Source organism: Procambarus clarkii, chromosome 70, assembly GCF_040958095.1.
Source record: "Procambarus clarkii isolate CNS0578487 chromosome 70, FALCON_Pclarkii_2.0, whole genome shotgun sequence".
Classification (NCBI taxonomy): domain Eukaryota; kingdom Metazoa; phylum Arthropoda; class Malacostraca; order Decapoda; family Cambaridae; genus Procambarus; species Procambarus clarkii.
Window position 1 is genome coordinate 30,915,447 of NC_091219.1, and position 23,157 is coordinate 30,938,603.

Consider the following 23,157-nt stretch of genomic DNA (forward strand, 5'->3'; position numbering starts at 1 on the left):
ATCTCTGTTGTTCAACTGTCCAGAGTAAACCTGCAAGCATGCCAACGTTTGCACAGTGGACTCGAAGCAACGGTAATGTGTCTCAGACGCGGGTTCGAGCGCATTCTACAGCCTCAATATTTCCTACCCAAGTTTCAACTGGGTAACTGGAACCCCCACAACTTTATAGATTCCAATCCTCTTAGTAACAGAATTTTTGTTGGTGTCTGGTTGATTAAGTTGATTAAGTGTTGATTAATAATCAACGCTTGATTAAGTTGTGATTACAAGTGTCCTGTCACTTATGTTTTCCAGCGTCAAGTGATTATTTCACGATTTAATGAAATCCAGAATTTCTCCTTTATTATAGAGTTATTGCGGAAAATAGTTCAGGAATGCTGACCGATTTTCCTGAATTATTTTCCCCCTCAGGATTCCAGAACTCGGTTCTGGAATCGTGAAGATTTACTTCTAACGTCTTCTGACACTTTTGAATACATTTCAAAATCATTGTGAGTCCTTTCCGTTCCGTTTCTTCCAGGGAGCAGTTTCAGTCCTTTCCGTTCCGTTTCTTCCAGGAAGCAGTTTCAGTCCTTTCCGTTCCGTTTCTTCCAGGGAGCAGTTTCAGTCATTTCCGTTCCGCTTCTACGTCCTCGGGGTCGTTACGATTACCAAGTCTGGAACCGTAACCGGGAACACTAAAACAGTTTCCTTGGCTATGACCACAGACAATGATGTGAGAGTTTAAGACTACGACGGTGGTCTGTGGGTAGGGTACACGACCCTTAGGCTGCCTCGCTAACTGGCTATCTCTCCGTCTCTCTCACTCACTGAGGTAATCGACGTCGTGCCCCTCAGAGCGTGGGAAAGACAGCGACAAAAACGAAAGCTGTGAAGCCAGAAGTCATCCTCTGTTCTCCTGAGGGCAGCCGCCTGTCCCATGAACTATCTCTCTCTTGTTTTTATTCTTAGGCAACACTGTCACTCAGCAGGAATATGAGGGAGAAGAGAGAGAGAGGGCAACACACACAGAATATGAGGGAGAGAGGGGAAATCCAGGGAAAATTAGCTTCCTGTATTCACCTATTTGATTTATTTGTGTCTGTAAAATCGAGCTCTTAGCTCTTGGACCTCGCCCTTCTAACCGTGTTTGTCTCCCTCTGTACTCCTCCCCTCTAACATCCACTCTCCCCCCTCCCCCTCACACTCTCTCCTCTCCCTGCCTCCTCCCTCACCACTAAGCATCCTACCATCCCTCACTCCGTTCCAGTGTCCATAAAATCAGTTTATAAACCGAGTAGAGATAGAAGCCTCCAGCTCACCTGTCCCCCCCCCCCTAGCCACCTCGACCCCTCCTCACGTCCCCCTGTCTCCCCTGCCCCTGTAGGATTGAACTAACAGCTCCATCCTACAGAGGGGGGAGAGAGGAGGGGAAGAGTTAAGCTCTCACGGTTTAAACAGCTTGAGGCTCACACCACATGAGCTCCTTAGGTATGTGTGTGTGTGTGTGTGTGTGTGTGTGTGTGTGTGTGTGTGTGTGTGTGTGTGTGTGTGTGTGTGTGTGTGTGTGTGTGTGTGTGTGTAAACGTCAGCAGCCTGCACCCCAGAGCTGACGCGTCCAACCTTCATTTCACTCACTAATGCCCATAAAATTAAATGTCAGATAAATTATCCAGGAGATATGGCCAGTGTGTGTGTGTGTGGAGAGAGAGAGAGAGAGAGAGAGAGAGAGAGAGAGAGAGAGAGAGAGAGAGAGAGAGAGAGAGAGAGAGAGAGTGAGAGAGTGAGAGAGAGTGAGAGAGAGTGAGAGAGAGTGAGAGAGAGAGAGAGAGAGAGAGAGAGAGAGAGAGAGAGAGAGAGAGAGAGAGAGAGAGAGAGAGAGAGAGATAATAACCTAACCCCGTGCAAGTGGCGGTGTAAGAGCCGCAGACCTGGAGATGGTTGTAAGGAGAGTGGAGGAGCCAGCAACAGCAGCCCACAGAGTGTGGACCCCGGCCACCCGCCTCCCTTCCGCTATCTCTTCACCCCGTCACCCAAAAAGCGGGAAGAGTAATAACAATTCCAGGATAACAAACGTTAAGGCCAACCACTCTTACCACTACAACTGTTATCACCACATCCATAACCACTACACTACCATTACTGGCACCGCTAGCACCTCTGCTGTCATCATCATCAGTGACGCCACTACATGCAGCACTACCACTACTACAACCATCCCCCAAATTACCACCCCCACTACTATTACAAGCACCACCCTATCACTAGCACCCCCATCACCACCCACACTATAAACACCACACCATCACTACCACACTAACTACAAGTACAACCCCTCACCACCACCACTCACACTACAAGCATCACCCCATCACCCCCCCCTCGCCACCAGCACCCCCACTACAACACCCCCCCCCTCGCCACCAGCACCCCCACTACAACGCCCCCCCCCCTCGCCACCAGCACCCCCACTACAACACCCCCCCCCCTCGCCACCAGCACCCCCACTACAACACCCCCCCCCCCTCGCCACCAGCACCCCCACTACAACACCCCCCCCCCTCGCCACCAGCACCCCCACTACAACACCCCCCCCCCCTCGCCACCAGCACCCCCACTACAACACCCCCCCCCTCGCCACCAGCACCCCCACTACAATAGCCCCCCCCCCCTCGCCACCAGCACCACCACTACAACCCCCACCCCCGTCACCACACCACCACCACCACCTGGAGATTTCAACGCACAAGAAAGAGTAAGCCCATGAAGGTGTAAGCTGCCAGCGTGTGTGGTAACGAGCGGCTCCGTTGTGACCTCCATAGCGCAAGACAATGCTAATGTTTCCCCTCTCTCGCACTCCATTACCTTCAAACACTGGTGTTTACATCCATTACTTCGGTAATCAACAGAAAACGCGACGGTGGAGTTGCGCTTCGCTCGCGTTTCAGGTTACTATAGCAACGGGACAAACACAATATACGCCAACAAAAACCGAGAAGTAACTGACGAGGAGGGAAGTAGAGACGACCTTCCTCACCTGATAATGGCAACCATAAAGTGGTCTTGTAGCAGCCCGTCGGGAGTGGGACGTCGTCAGTCCCACACGAGTCGCAGCAGAGGTCTGTATACCCGCCCGGGACCACCACCGGGGACCACAATAGGGATAATCCACCTATCAAAGACCAAGCCCAGGGGGACCTAACTCCCAAGGTATAGGGGACCAATTACGACAAATTAGAACCCAGGAATACCGGAACCAAATCCAGAGTCACCGGCTTTGGGCCACGTTTCCAAACACGCGACCTAAAAGCCTTAGTGCAGGATCACTAATGATCTCCACGACCTTTTCTACCTATTAGGAGCCACCTTCTCGGTCCCTATACCTAGTAGGGACCAGCACACGGGTCCTATGGGCCCGCTACCTACAAGAGATTAACATAAGGGCCCCACTATCTACTAAGATTCTCTGATTTCCAACCTCCAAGTTATGGGAAGCTGCCGTCTTGACAGGGATGTTATCTCCCGGGCCAGCGTTGCCACGAGCCACGATGGGTTCACACCATAAACTGGATTAGGACCTTAACATCCCTAAAGTGACTCTTCCCTCTCTCTCTTTCTCCCCCCTGGTACCTGCGCTCCTGGTACCAGGCCAGCCGCCCTTCCTGAACCATCAGGGGGGTCCATAGTGTCCTACACCCTCCCCAACACACTAAGAAGCGTAGCATCAAGGAAACCATTACGAATTGAAGAAGGCGACGCTATGTGTGTGTGTGTGCGCGTGAGTGAGTGAGGTATTCGATCCCTGACTGTCTAAGTGGTCAGACCATTCCTTCACACCATGCTAGCTCCTTGTGCTCATAACCTTTGCATACATTGTACAGTCGCATTGGCTTAGTGCTTTGTCTTTGCATTGTCCACAGTCAAAGGTTAACAACTCTAACCTTTAACATGGAGGGTGATCTACCCTAAATTCTATCATACCTACCTTAAATTTAGGAAAATATAGACCTAACTGACACCGTAACTTAAGTTAAATTCAGTAAATGAGTTTAAAAACAAAGGCTGACTTTAAAGTCAAAATTAAATGAACCATAATAAATCCGGTTCTAATATTTTGTTTTAATATTAAAAACTTAAACTTGAATGTCTCGTCCAGATTATAGAGTGACTCTTATCAATATAAAAGTGTGAAAAGCAGAGGAAAAATTCGTCCCAATTCTTACATGGGGAATTTGAACGATTAAATCGGCGTGGATAAGAGAAGCACTTGGCGCTTATTTTTAGTGTGATCTTAAGTGTGTCTTGAGATCACACTCGGGATATGGGCTGGTTGTCGCCTCCATCAGCGCTCCCTCCCTCACAACGTCTCCCTCACCTTACTCTCTCTCCCTCCCTCCTCTACCTTTCCTCCTTCCTTCCTACCCAAGACTAGCCCCTCCCTTCCCTCCCTCTAACTCTTCACAGCTTCAGCTCCTCCCATTCACTTTTCTCTCTCCCACATTCTATCAACTTTCTCTCTTCATCCTAATTCAATTTCCATCTTGCCTCTCTCTCTCTCTCTCTCTCTCTCTCTCTCTCTCTCTCTCTCTCTCTCTCTCTCTCTCTCTCTCTCTCTCTCTCTCTCTCTCTCTCTCTCTCTCTCTCTCTCTCTCTCTCTCTCTCCTCTCTCTCTCTCTCTCTCTCTTCTCTCTCTCTCTCTCTCTCTCTCTCTCTCTCTCTCTCTCTCTCTCTCTCTCTCTCTCTCTCTCTCTCTCTCTCTCTCTCTCTCTCTTCTCTCTCTCTCTCTCTCTCTCTCTCTCTCTCTCTCTCTCTCTCTCTCTCTCTCTCTCTCTCTCTCTCTCTCTCTCTCTCTCTCATATTAAACGCCCCTCATTCCCATCCTCCCTCCCTCCCTATTCCTTATTCCCATATCTTCCCTTCCCTTCGAACCACAAGAACTACGTTTTTGTGGGAGGGGGGGGGGAGGAGAGAGGAAGAAGAGTTTGGAGAAGAACAGGTAACAGGGAAGATTGGAAATGGGAACTACAGTGTGAGTTATGAGAGGAGGCGGACTGTCCGCCTTGCTGACACGGTGTGTGTGTGTGTACTCACTTAGTTGTGCTTGCGGGGGTTGAGCTCTGGCTCTTTTGTCCCGCCTCTCAACCGTCAATCAACAGGTGTACAGATTCCTGAGCCTATTGGGCTCTATCATATCTACACTTGAAACTGTGTATGGAGTCAGCCTCCACCACATCACTGCCTAATGCATTCCACTTGTCAACCACTCTGACACTAAAAAAGTTCTTTTTAATATCTCTGTGGCTCATTTGGGCGCTCAGTTTGTGTGTGTGATAGTGTGTGTGTGTGAGTGTGTGAGTTAGGTTCTTCACATGTATTTCACTATATATATGGAACTGTGAAGATGAATACTGTGTAGCTGTCACATATACACACTCAGATGTGTTCACATTTATTTTGATATTCTGTTTAAATTTCTTTATTATTTATTTATTTATTTATTTATTTATTTATTTATTTATTTATTTATTGTATATTATTTGATTTTGTTTGACTCAATGTATCCTTCCCTCCCTCCCTCCCTCCCTCCCTCCCTCCCTCCCTCATCTCTTGCCCTACCGACCCCTACCCGAGCCCCAAGACCCCCCCTCCCCCCTCTGCCTCAAGGGGGTGACTGGACACTCTCTATATTATCTCCTCAACGCTTCAAACGTGTACAAAACAAGACAATTAAGTCCACTTGCCGCGCTAATGGTCCACTTGCCCGCCGCCCCGGCCACCTCCCCGCCGCCCCGGCCACCTCCCCGCCGCCCCGGCCACCTCCCCGCCGCCCCGGCCACCTCCCGTCTTCACAACATAACAATACAAGAAAACAAAAATAATAAAACAAGAAAAAATAATCAAACAAAAACAGTAAAATAACAAACAAGAACAAATCAGAACAGCGAAGCAGTAAACAATAGCATGAATCGCATCAAGAAATTCACATCAAGGCGATGAATCAATGATGATCTCATTGATGACACTAGTATGGTTTCCTTATGCGTGTTAAGAGGAGCGTTGGGGTTGAGCTCCTGGGCCCCGGCCCACAGTGCATGCGGCCAGTGTGTGTGTGAGATCTAATTCGGCTTCAGTGCCCAGCCTCACGACCCCAAAAGTATTAAGCTGAATCCCAGGTTGCATTGCATTTGAGCATGTCGTGGTTAGCTGGCTTAATGCGTGTGCTTGTGAGTGCCCAGTGTGTGTGTGCAGGATCGAACCCTCCTCTCATGGCTGCTACTGATTTTCTCAACACCAAGAATATTAGTTCTTCTTGTCCCAAGTCCCCCTCCCCCCCCCTTCCCCAAACCTACCCCCCACAACCCTTCCCCCCCCCAAACCTACCCCCCACCACCCTCCCCCCCCCTTACCACACCTACCCACCCCCCTTCCCCAAACCTAACCCCCTCCCCCCTTACCACACCTACCCACTCTTCCCCTTCTCCCCTCACTTCACCTCCCCCCCTCCCACCACACCTCCCCCCCTCCCACCACACCTCCCCCCACCCCCTCCCCACCTCCCCCCCACCCCCTCCCCCCTCCCCAGAGAACAAGTCATCTCGGAGCCAAGAGTGTTATCAGTACAAATATCCGCCCCAATAATTCCTCTCTGGGCAAGTCATTTAAACCAACACTTAGCCCCAGGGCGGCAGCCGAGCGTTCAACGCCAGAAATCTCTCAATGACATATTGTGTTTCTGCGTGATTGGCTGGTGACAGGCGCCTGCCTACTCACCAACGCACGCATATGGGTAAAGCATGAACGCATGCGCGCATCGATACTAGCATGAACGCACTAGCACACACACACACACATGCCCATGCAAACATATGGATAAGAGAGAGAAGTTCTGGAAGCCACCTCCACCCACAACTTGAAGGACAGATTACACAAAGGTTCTCAACCTTCAGTTATAACACAACAGGTACAACAAGGGTGGGCGGACGGGGCTCCAAGAGCTAGAGTTCACTTCCCCGTAGTCCCTGATAGGTTAGTACACTACACTGATTTTGGATTACTGTGGAATTGTTCATCCACTTGATGTTCATGTCTGGGGGTGAACACGGCATCTTTGTTCTCTTAAATACTGTCTAAGATTTTCCTCCCTGACAAACTTCTTTATTGTGTTCATTGTTCACCTGCGCCCTCTCCTACACCCCCCCCCTCCTTCTCTCTTCTTCCTTTGTGTGGGGTGTGGTGTCAGATGTGTGGGGGGGTGTCAGATGTGTGGGTGGGGTGTCAGATGTGTGGGTGGAGGCCTGGTCGACGACCGGGCCGCGGGGACGCTAAGCCCCGGAAGCACCTCAAGGTAACCTCAAGGTGGGGGTGTCAGATGTGTGGGTGGGGTGTCAGCTGTGTGGGTGGGGGTGTCAGATGTGTGGGTGGGGGTGTCAGATGTGTGGGCGGGGGTGTCAGATGTGTGGGTGAGGTGTCAGATGTGTGGGTGAGGTGTCAGATGTGTAGGGTGTGGTGTCAGATGTGTAAGGTGTGGTGTCAGATGTGTGGGTGAGGTGTCAGATGTGTGGGGGGGTGTCAGATGTGTGGGTGGGGTGTCAGATGTGTGGATGGGGGTGTCAGATGTGTGGGTGGGGTGTCAGATGTGTGGGGGTGTGTGTCAGATGTGTGGGTGAGGTGTGTCAGATGTGTGGGTGGGGTGTGTCAGATGTGTGTGGGGGGGTGTCAGATGTGTGGGGGGTGTGTGTCAGATGTGTGGGGGGTGTGTGTCAGATGTGTGGGTGGGGTGTCAGATGTGTGGAGGTGTGTCAGATGTGTGGGGGGGTGTCAGATGTGTGGGTGAGGTGTCAGATGTGTGGGTGAGGTGTGTCAGATGTGTGGGTGGGGTGTGTCAGATGTGTGGGGGGGGGTGTCAGATGTGTGGGGTGTGTGTCAGATGTGTGGGTGGGGTGTGTCAGATGTGTGGGGGGTGTGTGTCAGATGTGTGGGGGGTGTCAGATGTGTGGGTGGGGTGTGTCAGATGTGTGGGTGGGGTGTGTCAGATGTGTGGGTGAGGTGTGTCAGCTGTGTGGGTGAGGTGTGTCAGATGTGTGGGTGGGGTGTGTCAGATGTGTGGGGGGGTGTCAGATGTGTTGGGGGGGTGTCAGATGTGTGGGTGAGGTGTCAGATGTGTGGGTGAGGTGTGTCAGATGTGTGGGTGGGGTGTGTCAGATGTGTGGGTGAGGTGTCAGATGTGTGGGGGGTGTCAGATGTGTGGGTGGGATGTGTCAGATGTGTGGGTGGGGTGTCAGGTGTGATGGGGGGGTGTCAGATGTGTGGGTGAGGTGTCAGATGTGTGGGTGAGGTGTCAGATGTGTGGGTGAGGTGTCAGATGTGTGGGTGAGGTGTCAGATGTGTGGGTGAGGTGTCAGATGTGTGGGTGGGGGTGTCAGATGTGTGGGTGAGGTGTCAGATGTGTGGGTGGGGTGTCAGATGTGTGGGTGGGGTGTGTCAGATATGTGGGTGAGGTGTCAGATGTGTGGGTGAGGTGTGTCAGATGTGTGGGTGGGGTGTGTCAGATGTGTGGGTGAGGTGTCAGATGTGTGGGGGGTGTCAGATGTGTGGGTGGGATGTGTCAGATGTGTGGGTGGGGTGTCAGGTGTGATGGGGGGGGTGTCAGATGTGTGGGTGAGGTGTCAGATGTGTGGGTGAGGTGTCAGATGTGTGGGTGAGGTGTCAGATGTGTGGGTGAGGTGTCAGATGTGTGGGTGAGGTGTCAGATGTGTGGGTGGGGGTGTCAGATGTGTGGGTGAGGTGTCAGATGTGTGGGTGGGGTGTCAGATGTGTGGGTGGGGTGTGTCAGATATGTGGGTGAGGTGTCAGATGTGTGGGTGAGGTGTCTAAATGTCAGCAATATTGTTCAGACCGCATAAGTTACATAGCACCTTACAAATTGAGTGTCGATATATATATATATATATATATATATATATATATATATATATATATATATATATATATATATATATATATATATATATATATATATATATATAGACAAAAAACTGTAGTTGTAATGAGCACATAGCACTAATAATAACAGCAGTAATAATAGTATGCTTAGCAATGACAAAACTTGTAGGCCTAACAATGACAGGCTATTATTAGATCTTTTTAGGCTTAGTCTAACAATAGCATCAGCGACAACTGTAGCACCAATATTAATAGTAATAATAGTAACTGAAATTTAGGTGGAAAATTAAATTCATTCTTCATAATGTAATAAAGTTTTTACATTTATACAAGGAGGAAAACTTTCATTATTCTGGACGTCTCTAGCCGTCGCCTCCCTCCTTACCTTCCACGCCAAATTCCCTCCAGATCATTATCTAAGTCCTAATTATCGTTTTTCTCCTTCCCAAGGTACTTCTGGTCCATCCCAAATCCATTTAGGTGAGCGCTCCCGCCTGTTTTTGGGACGTGACGACCTCCGCCGCCACCAGCCCAGGTGGAATCAAACTCACTTCACGGACGCTCTTATGGGCTAATTGGGGAGGTGGGCGGGGAAGGTGTTGGTGGTGGGGGGACGGCAGGGGGGATGAGGGGACGGGGAGGGGGGACGAGGAGGGGGGGACGAGGAGGGGGGACGAGGAGGGGGGGACGAGGAGGGGGGACGAGGAGGGGAGGACGAGGAGGGGGACGAGGAGGATAAAGAGAGAAGATAAGGAAGGAGAGGGGGGGGGGGGCTTACGGGGTCACCATAGCCCGTGCTACATGGATACTTCGTTCTGAGTAGCTAAATCTAAAACAACAAGGAGGTTACAGCCCCGCTCCTGGTGCCAGGTAAGTCCACTACGGGATCACCATAGCCCGTGCTACTTGGAACTAACAACGAGGAGGAGAAGGAGCAGGAGCAAGATGACAAGGAAAAGAAGGAAAATCACCACAGTAACGTCAGGCTACAGCCACTGTTGCCATATTCCTCCCTGGTCACCCTTAATAATAAGTCACAGGTGTTGCTCCGCCTGGAGTCTCCAGTCTTCTCCTGACCACAACACTACCAGGCTTACTTACCCGAGGCCACACTACCACTCATATATATACATATATATATATATATATATATATATATATATATATATATATATATATATATATATATATATATATATATATATATATATATATCAATTGTATGCATATACACATCGTGAAGAGAGTGGGACACGAGGAATGGGGTACAGGTGGTTGATTAGCTGACGGCCAAGACATTGGGCTGCGGCCAAGACATTTGGCTGCGGCCAAGACATTGGGCTGCGGCCAAGAAGTCACAACAGGAGAACTGAGTGTCGTTCCATCAATGGTACTCAAAATACAATATCAGCACTGTCTTTGTCTCAGAGTTGAGACGTTGGAAGGGATTTGTCCTTAATTGGAGGAAAAAAAGTTTCCAGAATTCCCAGAGCATGGGTTTGGAGAGTAATCCCCCCCCCCCGCCCCCCGCTGCTGGTCTTCTATCGTTCAAGACATCTGTATCCTATCGTCTCCAGCGATTGCTATCATTTTAGACACCAACCTATTCCCCCCTGAACGAATTGTATCGTTTTTGGATACCATTGTGCTCCCTGAACGACACCTGTCGTTTTGGACACCCTCCCCCCCTATGAACGACTTCTGAGGAATGCCCCATGATTTAGATACCGATGGCGCCCATAACTGAGAAAGGAGGGAAATGCCATGGCCAGGAATTTGAAGTGTCTCCTTTTTTTTTTTTTTTTTACAATGGTCCGCCTTGGTCCCAATTAGCTGGAAAAGAAAATTTATATGGAGGAGAAATGGAGCCTTAGTCTCTCTTATTATTTACAGTATATTATTTGGCTTACCTTCACGAGTTAAGGTTATTATTTAATACGAGAGTTTCAGAGCAGTTTGTGAACCACCTTTTCCTTAACACAAGATCCGGGTATTTCGTCAAGTATTTACACACACACATTTACGAAACCTGTACATCTTTCCTTAATGATGGAGTCTGTCTATACAGTTATTAAACACTTTACAAGCTTGAAAACGTCACAACCCAAGATTATTATTGTTACAAACGCGCGCTTAGTGCTTTGTAGGTCTGTTAAATATATGTAAACCAAGGAGACATAATTAAGAAAAGATGCAGAGGTTTCGCAAGTGGTTGTGTAAAGTGCTTGATGAGTCCTGGTCCGGGATATCTTACATCCTGTTCCCTTCTTGATCTTCATCGCGGAGAACGAGGAAGCAAATCTAGCCAAGACCATAATAATGTTTTTATTATTATTATTTTCTACCACAAACGTGGCCAGACATTTATAATGCTAACCAGCATATATACATTTTCTTCTGTCCTCCATGGACAGGGTTAGAGATGTGTTAAACATATACTTCAAGGGTTTATTGAACAATCAACCACAGAAGGTGATTCGGTGCTTTTAAAATGCTAAGCTAACCTACATACGTAAATACATAGTATTTACGTATGTCGTACATAAAGTGTTCACCATAATAGTGAGAGTCACGTCATAAGGGCTGTTGTCCAGCCCGTCCTCCTCAGGTGGTTACAGTATCACAAGTGGCAACATGTGATACGGTCGGGAGGAGGGAGCCGGTCGGCCGAGCGGACACCACGCTGGACTTGTGATCCTGAGGTCCTGGGTTCGATCCCAGACGCCGGCGAGAAACAATGGGCAGAGTTTCTTTCCCCCTATGCCCCTGTTACCTAGCAGTAAAATAGGTACCTGGGTGTTAGTCAGCTGTCACGGGCTGCTTCCTGAGGGTGGAGGCCTGGTCGAGGACCGGGCCACGGGGACACTAAAAAAAAAAAAAAAAAGACCCGAAATCATCTCAAGATAACCTTAAGAAGATGTGATGATGGACCAACAGTATACCACTCCTTGTAATACTGATTTTAAAGAGTCCAGAAAAAAAGGAAACTAAAAACCAAACGTAAATATTCCTAGGCCTAGTATAGCACAGATGTAGTATATTAGGCCTATAATGGCGCGTAGGACAGCTGGGAAGGTTAGGTTAGGTTAGGTTAGGTTAGGTTAGGTTAGGTTAGGTCTTGTGCTCATGTTGTAGATAAAAATATTTCCGCTTTGTGTTACATTCAGTAACACAAAAGTCAACTTTGTGGTGGTCCATCACTACATATTGGTACTGTCCACCACACAGTAGCTACAAGTACTCTCGTGTTAGGAAGATGGGCAGTACTGCCCCCACACGAGGCGGCCACAAGGTATATTACACCAAAGACACAGTCAATGTTGACCAGACCACACACTAGAAACTGAAGTGACGACGACGTTTCGGTCCGTCCTGGACCATTCTCAAGTCGATTGTGAGATCGACAATCGACTCGAGAATGGTCCAAATGGTGAGAATGGACCGAAACGACGTCGTCCCTTCACTTTCTAGTGTGTGGTCTGGTAAACATACTTCAGTCACGTTATTGTGACTCCTGGTCTGCACAGTCAGTGAGCTACTCCGCCGCCAGCTGCCAGACCTTTCGCCTCGTTGTGGGAACGACAAAACTTGACATTCGAGGCAAATTCTCATTAATAACAATGCCAAATTAAACAAAAATTTACTTGCGCAATTCCTTTGTCGACAGTAATATAAGATTTCATAAACGGCAATAAATCGTCAGATAAGACAAAGAAAAACAACAATTAATACGATATTTGTCTGCTGATGAAACAATTGTATTTTGTATGTTCCAAAATGTACACGTTTTAATACCATAGAAAATATCTGCTGCAGAGTAGCGTTTCAGGTTATCTTGAGGTTATCTTGAGATGATTTCGGGGCTTTTTTTAGTGTCCCCGCGGCCCGGTCCTCGACCAGGCCTCCACCCCCAGGAAGCACCCCGTGACAGCTGACTAACACCCAGGTACCTATTTTACTGCTAGATAACAGAGGCATAGGGTGAAAGAAACTCTGCCCATTGTTTCTCGCCGGCGCCTGGGATCGAACCCAGGATCACAAGTCCCGCGTGCTGTCCGCTCGGCCGACCGGCTCCCATTCCCAGGTGGCCAGCTTAGGTGACTGTACTCACCTAGACGCCAGGTGAACACTGTCTCAGAGGAATACAAATTGAGGAACACTTACCGTCCAGGAGAAGGTGAAGGGGAGGTGGATGTGCGCTGCAGGTGGCGACTGCGCCAAGGTGAAGGAGGAGGGACCTAGCACTGGAGAGGTGTCCTCACCGTAGGTGCACCCGCCTCTCGCCCCTCCGCTCACCTCTCCTCCGTCCTGGGCCACGCTCTGATACTCCTTCAGGCACAGTGCCACTACGGTGCGGCACTGGGAGGGGCACGGCCCGCCCCCCGTGGGCCGAGGCATCCCCCCGCAGCACCTCCCTGAGCGCACCTCCGAGCGGGGGTTCTGAACCTCCACCACCTCCAGCTCGAACCGTCCCGAGCACGCCACCATCTGTGGGGAGAGAGGGGGAGGAGTTAGTGGGGGTGAAGCCTCAGGGGAGAGGGTAAAACCTAGGGGGGGGGGTTCTAGGCTCTAGAACCTAGGCTCTAGGCTCTGGTGATAGTACATAAAGAACATTGTGAGAGGAGCATATGCGTCTCTTTCCAACTTCACACACTCACTTTTAATTACATGGATGGTGAAATACTACAGGAACTGTTCATGACTTTTGTGAGACCAAAATTAGAATATGCAGCAGTTGTATGGTGCCCATTCCTCGAGAAGTACAGCAATAAACTGAAAGGTACAGAGGCATGCTACAAAATGACTTTCGGAACAGAAAAAACAAGAGTTACGGGGAGGCTAGAGGCGTTAAACATGCCAATACTAGAAGATAGAAGAAAAAGAGGTGATATGATCACCACTTACAAAATAATAACAGGAATCGACCAAACTGACAAAGAGGAATTCCTGAAACCAGCAACTTCAAGAACAAGAGGACACAGATTCAAGCTAAGGAAGCAATGGTGCCGAAAAAAATATTATAAAGTTGTCTTTTGCTAACAGAGTGATAGACAATTGGAACAAGTTAACCCTGGAAACACAAACCGAAACTGTCCCTATTTTCCGCTGGTTACAACTTGTAATAAAGTTGTTACATCTTGGCTTAACGTGTTTATGACGTATTAGAACGTTGTTACAACTTGCTATATTGGTTGTTATAACTGGTTAGGTGGTGTTAAAACTTGTTCGAACGTTGTACCAACGTCGTAGTTTCGGTGTGTGTTTGGCGGGAAGTGAGAAGGTGGTGGAGGCCTAAAATCGTCAGTAGTTTCAAAGCGTTATATGACAAAGAGTGCTGGGAAGACGGGACACCACGAGCGTAGCTCTCATCCTGTAACTACACTTAGGTAATTCCACCCCCCCCCCCCCACACACACACACACCAAAACATCAACAGATACTAAAAACTAAAGTAGAATCCACTTTTGAAAAATAGATCTTATCAGTGTTCACATAAGATTACTGGGAGAGAGAAAGATAGATAAATATTGCTCCTACTACACCGTGTTGCTCATATTCACGAACAGGGCCGCGAGGATGTTGCTCATATTCAGGAACAGGGCCGCGAGGATGTTGCTCATATTCAGGAACAGGGCCGCGAGGATGCTGCTCATATTCAGGAACAGGGCCGCGAGGATGCTGCTCATATTCAGGAACAGGGCCGCGAGGATGCTGCTCATATTCAGGAACAGGGCCGCGAGGATGCTGCTCATATTCAGGAACAGGGCCGCGAGGATGCTGCTCATATTCAGGAACAGGGCCGTGAGGATGCTGCTCATATTCAGGAACAGGGCCGTGAGGATGCTGCTCATATTCAGGAACAGGGCCGTGAGGATGTTGCTCATATTCAGGAACAGGGCCGTGAGGATGCTGCTCATATTCAGGAACAGGGCCGTGAGGATGTTGCTCATATTCAGGAACAGGGCCGTGAGGATGTTGCTCATATTCAGGAACAGGGCCGCGAGGATGCTGCTCATATTCAGGAACAGGGCCGTGAGGATGTTGCTCATATTCAGGAACAGGGCCGCGAGGATGTTGCTCATATTCAGGAACAGGGCCGCGAGGATGCTGCTCATATTCACAGTCCCACAGGACCGTGGGGGAGTAGGGGGGGGGGGGGGAGGGGGAAATATCCAGTGGGATGAATAACCTTTAAATTAAAAACACTTTATAGTTCAAATATTATAAAAGATAAAAGTTGTATAAAAATGAAATTATAAATATAAGTATAATTATAACAGCTTAGAAGGGAGCCCACGTGAGGGAAGCCACCGAACACCACACTGGCCAAATCAGCCACTAAATTTACATTTGATAGTAGGTTATAGGCTTTTAATTAATGAAATTGGCTGTTCTTTACGAATCAGTCGGTTTCAATATTCATAGTCTACATCTATAAATACTTAATCTATGACGTCCTGAACCAAAGGCAATTAATATAGACTCTGGAAAGAAGGAGAGCGCGTCACTCTTGGAGCAGCAGCCGTCATATGTGGAAGTATCAGCTGCCGTCGTTGATGTTTAAACTTCAGCTACTAGGAACAAAAAGTTCCAAGTAGCACGGGCTATGGTGAGCCCGTAGTGGACTTACCTGGCGCAGCAGCGGGGCAAGTAGCACGGGCTATGGTGAGCCCGTAGTGGACTTACCTGGCACAGGAGCGGGGCTGTGACTGCGTTAGTTGCGAGTTGACCAATCATAGAGTTCCAATTCCCGCCTCACACTTCCCCAGAACGATAAGTGATATCATAACTAAAGCCACATTTGAGCTCCAACTTGTAAACAAGTGTTAGATAATGATATGTATCTTCACGTGAATGTATAACTTATTGTCTTACCGGCAGGAGGAATACAGGAGACAGCAGTCATTCACTAAGGGTAGACGTAGGCCCTTAGTGAAGGGCCTACGGGCCACCATTAATTTAAGCATGCCACAACCACGACATCAAATGGTATCCATGTTTTCATTTACAAATTTATCAATACAACTTTCTATTATGTCATAGATGACCGAATCGTAAACGGGGGTAAATAGTCTGAAATGTATCAACTCATCGGGAAGTAGGTTGGTATGCCATGAGAAGACATTCCCAAGCAACCCACCCAACTTATCGAGGCCCCATGGCCAAATGGCAATATGACAGTACTCTAATTTGTAAATCTAGGTCAGGTTTGAACAGATTGGTCGAATCCGTAATAAAATACGGCGTATGATGTAGAGGACGAGTTGTGGCTATGATACGTCACATTACACACGTTCATCAACGTGCTTTAAACCCTAACCTAACCTCAACCTCACCCAACCCAACCCAACGCAGCCTAATGTGAATGTGTGGGAAAGCTGTGAGGGTCTGTCACCCGCCCCAGACACTCTCCCTCTCAACACTGTTCACTCACACTGTTCACCCATTCTACACTGTTCACCCACACTGCGTCCACCACTTTGTGTCACTGGTTCACTGTGTCTGAACAGTGAAACAGTCTTCATTCTTAAAACACTGCTTCAATGTCGTTTTTATTGTCCTTTTGTGAATGTTTTGATTGGTAGAATGTTTTTGAGTTAGGCTTGTATAGTTGCTTGTGTGTCGGTGTTTTGCTTATCGTATGTGTGTGTGTTTGTTTTAGCCTGTAATGGCAGGAAAATTTAGAGATATAACGGGCACTTCATCACCCGGGCTTCTTGAGATGAGTGAACTAGGTCAGCTTTCACTAGTGAACACAAGGTGCACAGGCCAGAGGTCAGAGCCAGACCCTTGCTTAGGCGGTGTCTTAACACCACCACAACCACCGTTAACAGTCCCACCACTCACCCTACCACACTCTGGCGCCGCCACCACCACCACTCACCCTACCACACTCTGGCGCCGCCACCACCACCACTCACCCTACCACACTCTGGCGCCGCCACCACCACTCACCCTACCACACTCTGGCGCCGCCGCCACCACCACTCACCCTACCACACTCTGGCGCCGCCACCACCACTCACCCTACCACACTCTGGCGCCGCCACCACCACCACTCACCCAACCACACTCTGGCGCCGCCACCACCACCACTCACCCTACCACTCTGGCGCCACCACCACCACCACTCACCCTACCACACTCTGGCGCCACCACCCTACCAACCCCTCCCCCCCCCACTCACCACCAGCCACGCCACCCCCTCCCATATGACCAGCACCCTCCCCCTAAGTCAAGGAGACGCCCTCTCACCCCACTCGAAAGGGTAAGAATATTAACCAAACACTGGCAGGCAACACTTTTGTGACCCCTCTCAAGAGGAAGGGGATAAATGAGAATAAATGACCCTCGTTGCTATTTCTTGACAGAAATGTTTTCTTGAAAGAACAGGTATAACAACACGCGGTAACAGACCTTCATACAACTTCCAAAAGGACTTTGAACATGCACACACGCACGCACACTCCCGCAACACCCCCCCCCCTACACACACACACCTAATCCCAGACCCAAAATACACCAACACATCTTTACACCCACCAGAAAAAAACTCCAATTATACAAATACAAAAAGAATCTTTTCTGGTGCCTATTCACTAGACCTTTCATGCCAGAGCTCTCCACACTTGCTTGAGCTGAGCTCTCACTCTTGACACAGGCGGGAACAACACGCCCAGACGACTGTTAAGCGACTTGAGAATGGTCCAGGACGGACCGAAACGTCGTCGTCCCTTCACCTTCTAGTGTGTGGTCTGGTCATCAAAAAGACGACTGCTGACTCTTAGCCGGCCCAGAGCCTTCCCTTCCCTCGTGGCAAGCTTCACCCTACTAGTTTTACATGGAACACAATCTGTCAATTGGTTAGTAACTAAATCCCCAATAACTGTTCATCCTTCTTCACACAACAGTAAAGTATTGGCGTCCAGTCAATCCTGCTTTGTCGGGGCTCGAACCGAAACCAAATGGCTCAAGAGGCGCAAAGAGCGAGTATGTTGCCTTTACGCTACCAAAGATATTTTCTGAATACTGGAGCACTTGATATAATGGACCTGTACTAAAGATTTACTATGTAATGAAGCAATTTACGAATAGTTCGGTTTTGAACACCCCACATTTGAGAACTGTTGGGTTTTGAACACCCCCACATTTGAGAACTGTTCGGTTTTGAACACCCCCACATTTGAGAACTGTTCGGTTCTGAACACCCCAACATCTGCGAACTGATGGGTTTTGAACACCCACATTTGAGAACTGTTGGGTTCAGAACACCCAAACATTTGCGAACTGTTGGGTTTTGAACACCCACATTTGAGAACTGTTGGGTTCTGAACATACCCACATCTGCGAACTGTTCGGTTTTGAACACCCATATTTGAGAACTGTTGGGTTCTGAACACCCCCCACATCTGCGAACTGTTGGGTTCTGAACACCCCACATTTGCGAACTGTTCGGTTGAGAGCACAAATACACAAATCGCGTCTCGGAAAACACGTCATTTTTTCCGGAGGTTAAGAACCATTTAAGTTTGTTTAGCCACGCCCCAATAACCAGGGCTAGTGGCAGGTCGGGAGGAACTGGGCGCTGGAACCAGGAGAGTCATCATCATCTGCCGTAACACCCCGTCACACTATGCTCGGCCCGTCACACTATGCTCGGCCAAGCTGCTGCCGCCCACAGCCCGTCACACTATGCTCGGCCAAGCTGCCGCCGCTTCCCACAGCCCGTCACACTATGCTCGGCCAAGCTGCTGCCTCCCACAGCCCGTCACACTATGCTCGGCCAAGCTGCCGCCGCCGCCCACAGCCCGTCACACTATGCTCGGCCAAGCTGCCGCCGCCCACAACCCGTATTGCCCGAACCTAACCTAAATAATGACCAACATACAGAAAACGGGACACCACGTCCATTTAGAGTCTCTACAATTTTTAGTACACCAGTTCTTGATTTTGTCAACGTTACTGACATTGTCCGCTTGGTCAACGTCGCCAGCCCAACATGTGAGGCTTGGTCAACGTCGCCAGCCCAACATGTGAGGCTTGGTCAACGTCGCCTGCCCAACATGTGAGGCTTGGTCAACGTCGCCTGCCCAACATGTGAGGCTTGGTCAACGTCGCCTGCCCAACATGTGAGGCTTGGTCAACGTCGCCAGCCCAACATGTGAGGCTTGGTCAACGTCGCCAGCCCAACATGTGAGGCTTGGTCAATGTCGCCTGCCCAACATGTGAGGCTTGGTCAACGTCGCCAGCCCAACATGTGAGGCTTGGTCAACGTCGCCAGCCCAACATGTGAGGCTTGGTCAATGTCGCCTGCCCAACATGTGAGGCTTGGTCAACGTCGCCTGCCCAACATGTGAGGCTTGGTCAATGTCGCCTGCCCAACATGTGAGGCTTGGTCAATGTCGCCTGCCCAACATGTGAGGCTTGGTCAACGTCGCCAGCCCAACATGTGAGGCTTGGTCAACGTCGCCAGCCCAACATGTGAGGCTTGGTCAATGTCGCCTGCCCAACATGTGAGGCTTGGTCAACGTCGCCTGCCCAACATGTGAGGCTTGGTCAACGTCGCCTGCCCAACATGTGAGGCTTGGTCAACGTCGCCTGCCCAACATGTGAGGCTTGGTCAACGTCGCCTGCCCAACATGTGAGGCTTGGTCAACGTCGCCAGCCCAACACCTGCTAGCGGGTTACTACACAAACACCTGCTAACACAATACTCACCGCCGGTAAACAAAGAGCGCATATTTACAACATCCGTAAATTAGTATCTAGCAAATTATACTCCAAAGATTTTTTGTAAAGTCCTTGGTAAATTTCTATGAATGTTTTGTAAATATTCTCCCGATGTATATATATACAGAGGTATATATATACCCCTTTTCTCACTGTATATACAATGAGAGGGTTACTTTATTTCATTATAAATGCCGGAAACGCTATGCGTACTAGCGGATTTAGGTATTGTATCTACTATCTCTATCTTTAAATCCAACATTATGTTTGTAACTCAATGTATGTAGCCTCACCTGAATATAAAAATCGAAATCTAAATCTAAAAAATATGAGAACTATTGACGTAGCAAACATCTTGTTAAAAATTCTTATTTACTTGAAATTAAAATTCATAACGTAAAGTAACGAATACTTTTCGTATTCACCATCAGATCTATAACACAAAAGTTAAATTAAGATAACCAGGAAAACAAGGAACTCACACTGGACAATATGACATGTTAAAAGATACATATTAAGCCACACAAGTTACACAACACTCGCTTCAACTTACGCGAAGTTATTAAATACAGTCAAACTTGATAGCTTGGTGCATCTATGTGTCGGTTAATTTAAAATTTCAATATTAACTACAAACTTACAGAACCCTTATATCAAAACTGCCTATTCAGAACCCTTATATCAAAACTGCCTATTCAGAACCCTTATATCAAAACAACCCATTCAAAACCCTTATATCAAAACTGCCTATTCAGAACCCTTATATCAAAACTACCTATTCAGAACCCTTATATCAAAACTACCTATTCAGAAGCCTTATATCAAAACTACCTATTCAGAACCCTTATATCAAAACAACCTATTCAGAACCCTTATATCAAAACTACCTATTCAGAACCCTTATATCAAAACTGCCTATTCAGAACCCTTATATCAAAACTGCCTATTCAGAACCCTTATATCAAAACTGCCTATTCAGAACCCTTATATCAAAACTGCCTATTCAGAACCCTTATATCAAAACTACCTATTCAGAACCCTTATATCAAAACTGCCTATTCAGAACCCTTATATCAAAACTGCCTATTCAGAACCCTTATATCAAAACTGCCTATTCAGAACCCTTATATCAAAACTGCCTATTCAGAACCCTTATATCAAAACTGCCTATTCAGAACCCTTATATCAAAACAACCCATTCAAAACCCTTATATCAAAACTACCTATTCAGAACCCTTATATCAAAACAACCCATTCAAAACCCTTATATCAAAACTACCTATTCAGAACCCTTATATCAAAACTACCTATTCAGAACCCTTATATCAAAACTACCTATTCAGAACCCTTATATCAAAACTGCCTATTCAGAACCCTTATATCAAAACTGCCTATTCAGAACCCTTATATCAAAACTGCCTATTCAGAACCCTTATTTAATCGTAATATTACCCAAAACTGATCACCAAAAGGTATATAGTATATACTTTCTAGTGTGGCTTGGTCAACATATTGTATATGTTAATTAAAACAAATATAACAGCACACAATGTCAAGACCCAAAAGGAGTATCAGGGAAGAACTAAATCAAATAATAAAGGAATTTACGTGAACAAAAGGTCAACTGTGAATTATACAGAGTACAATTGAACATCTGGGGCCACATTCACGAAAGCACTTACGAACCTGTACATCTTTTCTCAATCTTTGGCGGCTTTGTTTACAATTATTAAACAGTTAATGAGCTCCGAAGCACCAGGAGGCTGTTTATAACAATAACAACAGTTGATTGGCAAGTTTTCATGCTTGTAAACTGTTTAATAAATGTAACCAAAGGCGTCAAAGATTGAGGAAAGATGTACACGTTCGTAAGTGCTTTTGTGAATCTGGCCCCTGAACCGTTAATATTGAGCAGAGGTCGCAGCTCTCTGATATATAAGAGTTCCATTATTCTCAAATCCGTTTCAAGTTACAGCCCCGCTCCCGTGCCAGGTAAGTTCACTACGGGATCACCATAGCCCGTGCTACCTGGAACTTTTTTGGTTCCCAGCACCTGAATCTAAAACAACAACTCAAATCCGACTGGCCATTCGTGCATGTGTCCAAGATCCACACACACAATATACACACACACAGGGCCTCGTAGCCTGGTGGATAGCGCGCAGGACTCGTAATTCTGTGGCGCGGGTTCGATTCCCGCACGAGGCAGAAACAAATGGGCAAAGTTTCTTTCACCCTGAATGCCCCTGTTACCTAGCAGTAAATAGGTACCTGGGAGTTAGTCAGCTGTCACGGGCTGCTTCCTGGGGGTGGAGGCCTGGTCGAGGACCGGGCCGCGGGGACACTAAAGCCCCGAAATCATCTCAAGATAACCTCAAGATACTTTATTCCTGCACTTTAATACACTTCTTGATTGGACAATAAACCAAAGTTGTGTCATTTAAGTCCACGAATTTGTCAGGCGTTAATACACCGTGTATATCAGTGTATACAACCAGAATGTCAGTGTAAATACACTAATATATTTTAATGCTTAAAACTCCCGGGAATCAAAATACATCTAAAAGTCGATAACGAAGGTGGATTGCGCCCTTATTGTTCTAGTAAGTTGAGAGGTGGTGATGCCTAATAGCTGGATCAGACTCCACCGAGTCGGTCCATACATGTTCTAATTTAAAGGACTCGGGAATTTGCTTTAGCAAAGCCTATTCGATCCTAATAATTTTCACAGCGATATACACGTTTTACGGGCAAATATTGCCACCATCTCCACTACCATCACCACCATCTCCACTACCATCACCACCATCTCCACTACCATCACCACCATCTCCACTACCATCACCACCACCATCACCACCACCATCTCCACTAGGATAATCACTTCGACCACCATCTAACTCCACAATTACAACCAACATTTCCACCACAACCATCCAAACACCATAACTCAAACAACCCCCACAGATTACAACCACACCACCAACACCACCAGCATAACCAGCAGCAACAGGATAACAACTACCTGGTTGATTACCTGGTTGGGCTCCACCTTAAGATAACAAGTGACGCACCAGAGTAGACCTCTCCTTTGGCCAGTACCCATCTACTTTGGTCGCTCTCCCACGGTGGCGACAGTCGCCCCCGTGGGACCGCCTCTGCGATAGCCACCGCGATAGCAACAATATCCAGCAGCTTCCACGATAGCTTCCAATGTTGAGGCTGAAGTGTTAAACGAGGCAGTTATCGTTCTCAAGATATATTCTCATCATTTAGTGATGAGAATATATCTTGTAAAAAAATACTTCAGATATCTTGTATGAGAAGTTTGGGTCGTGTTACAGCCATGACGAACATAGATTACATTGTAAACTTTTTTGTAGTGTATGAATTACAGCATTTCAAATAGACTGTATTTATCAGTCATTACAGGAAATAAATGAAGTTTTATTTGCTTGTATCGATCGCATACACAGACTAATATAACAATTGCCAGTTACGGTG

At 47.7% G+C, this 23,157-nt stretch overlaps 1 protein-coding gene across 1 annotated transcript in view; it reads right to left on the reverse strand.

Annotated features, from left to right (window-relative positions):
• Ser (protein serrate) overlaps window positions 1–23,157 on the reverse strand; it is a 213,059-nt gene that overhangs the window by 186,355 nt on the left and 3,547 nt on the right. The window contains exon 2 of the mRNA XM_045770427.2: window positions 13,087–13,410. Within this exon, the coding sequence (XP_045626383.2) occupies window positions 13,087–13,410 (324 nt within the window). The remainder of the gene's footprint in view (window positions 1–13,086; window positions 13,411–23,157) is intronic.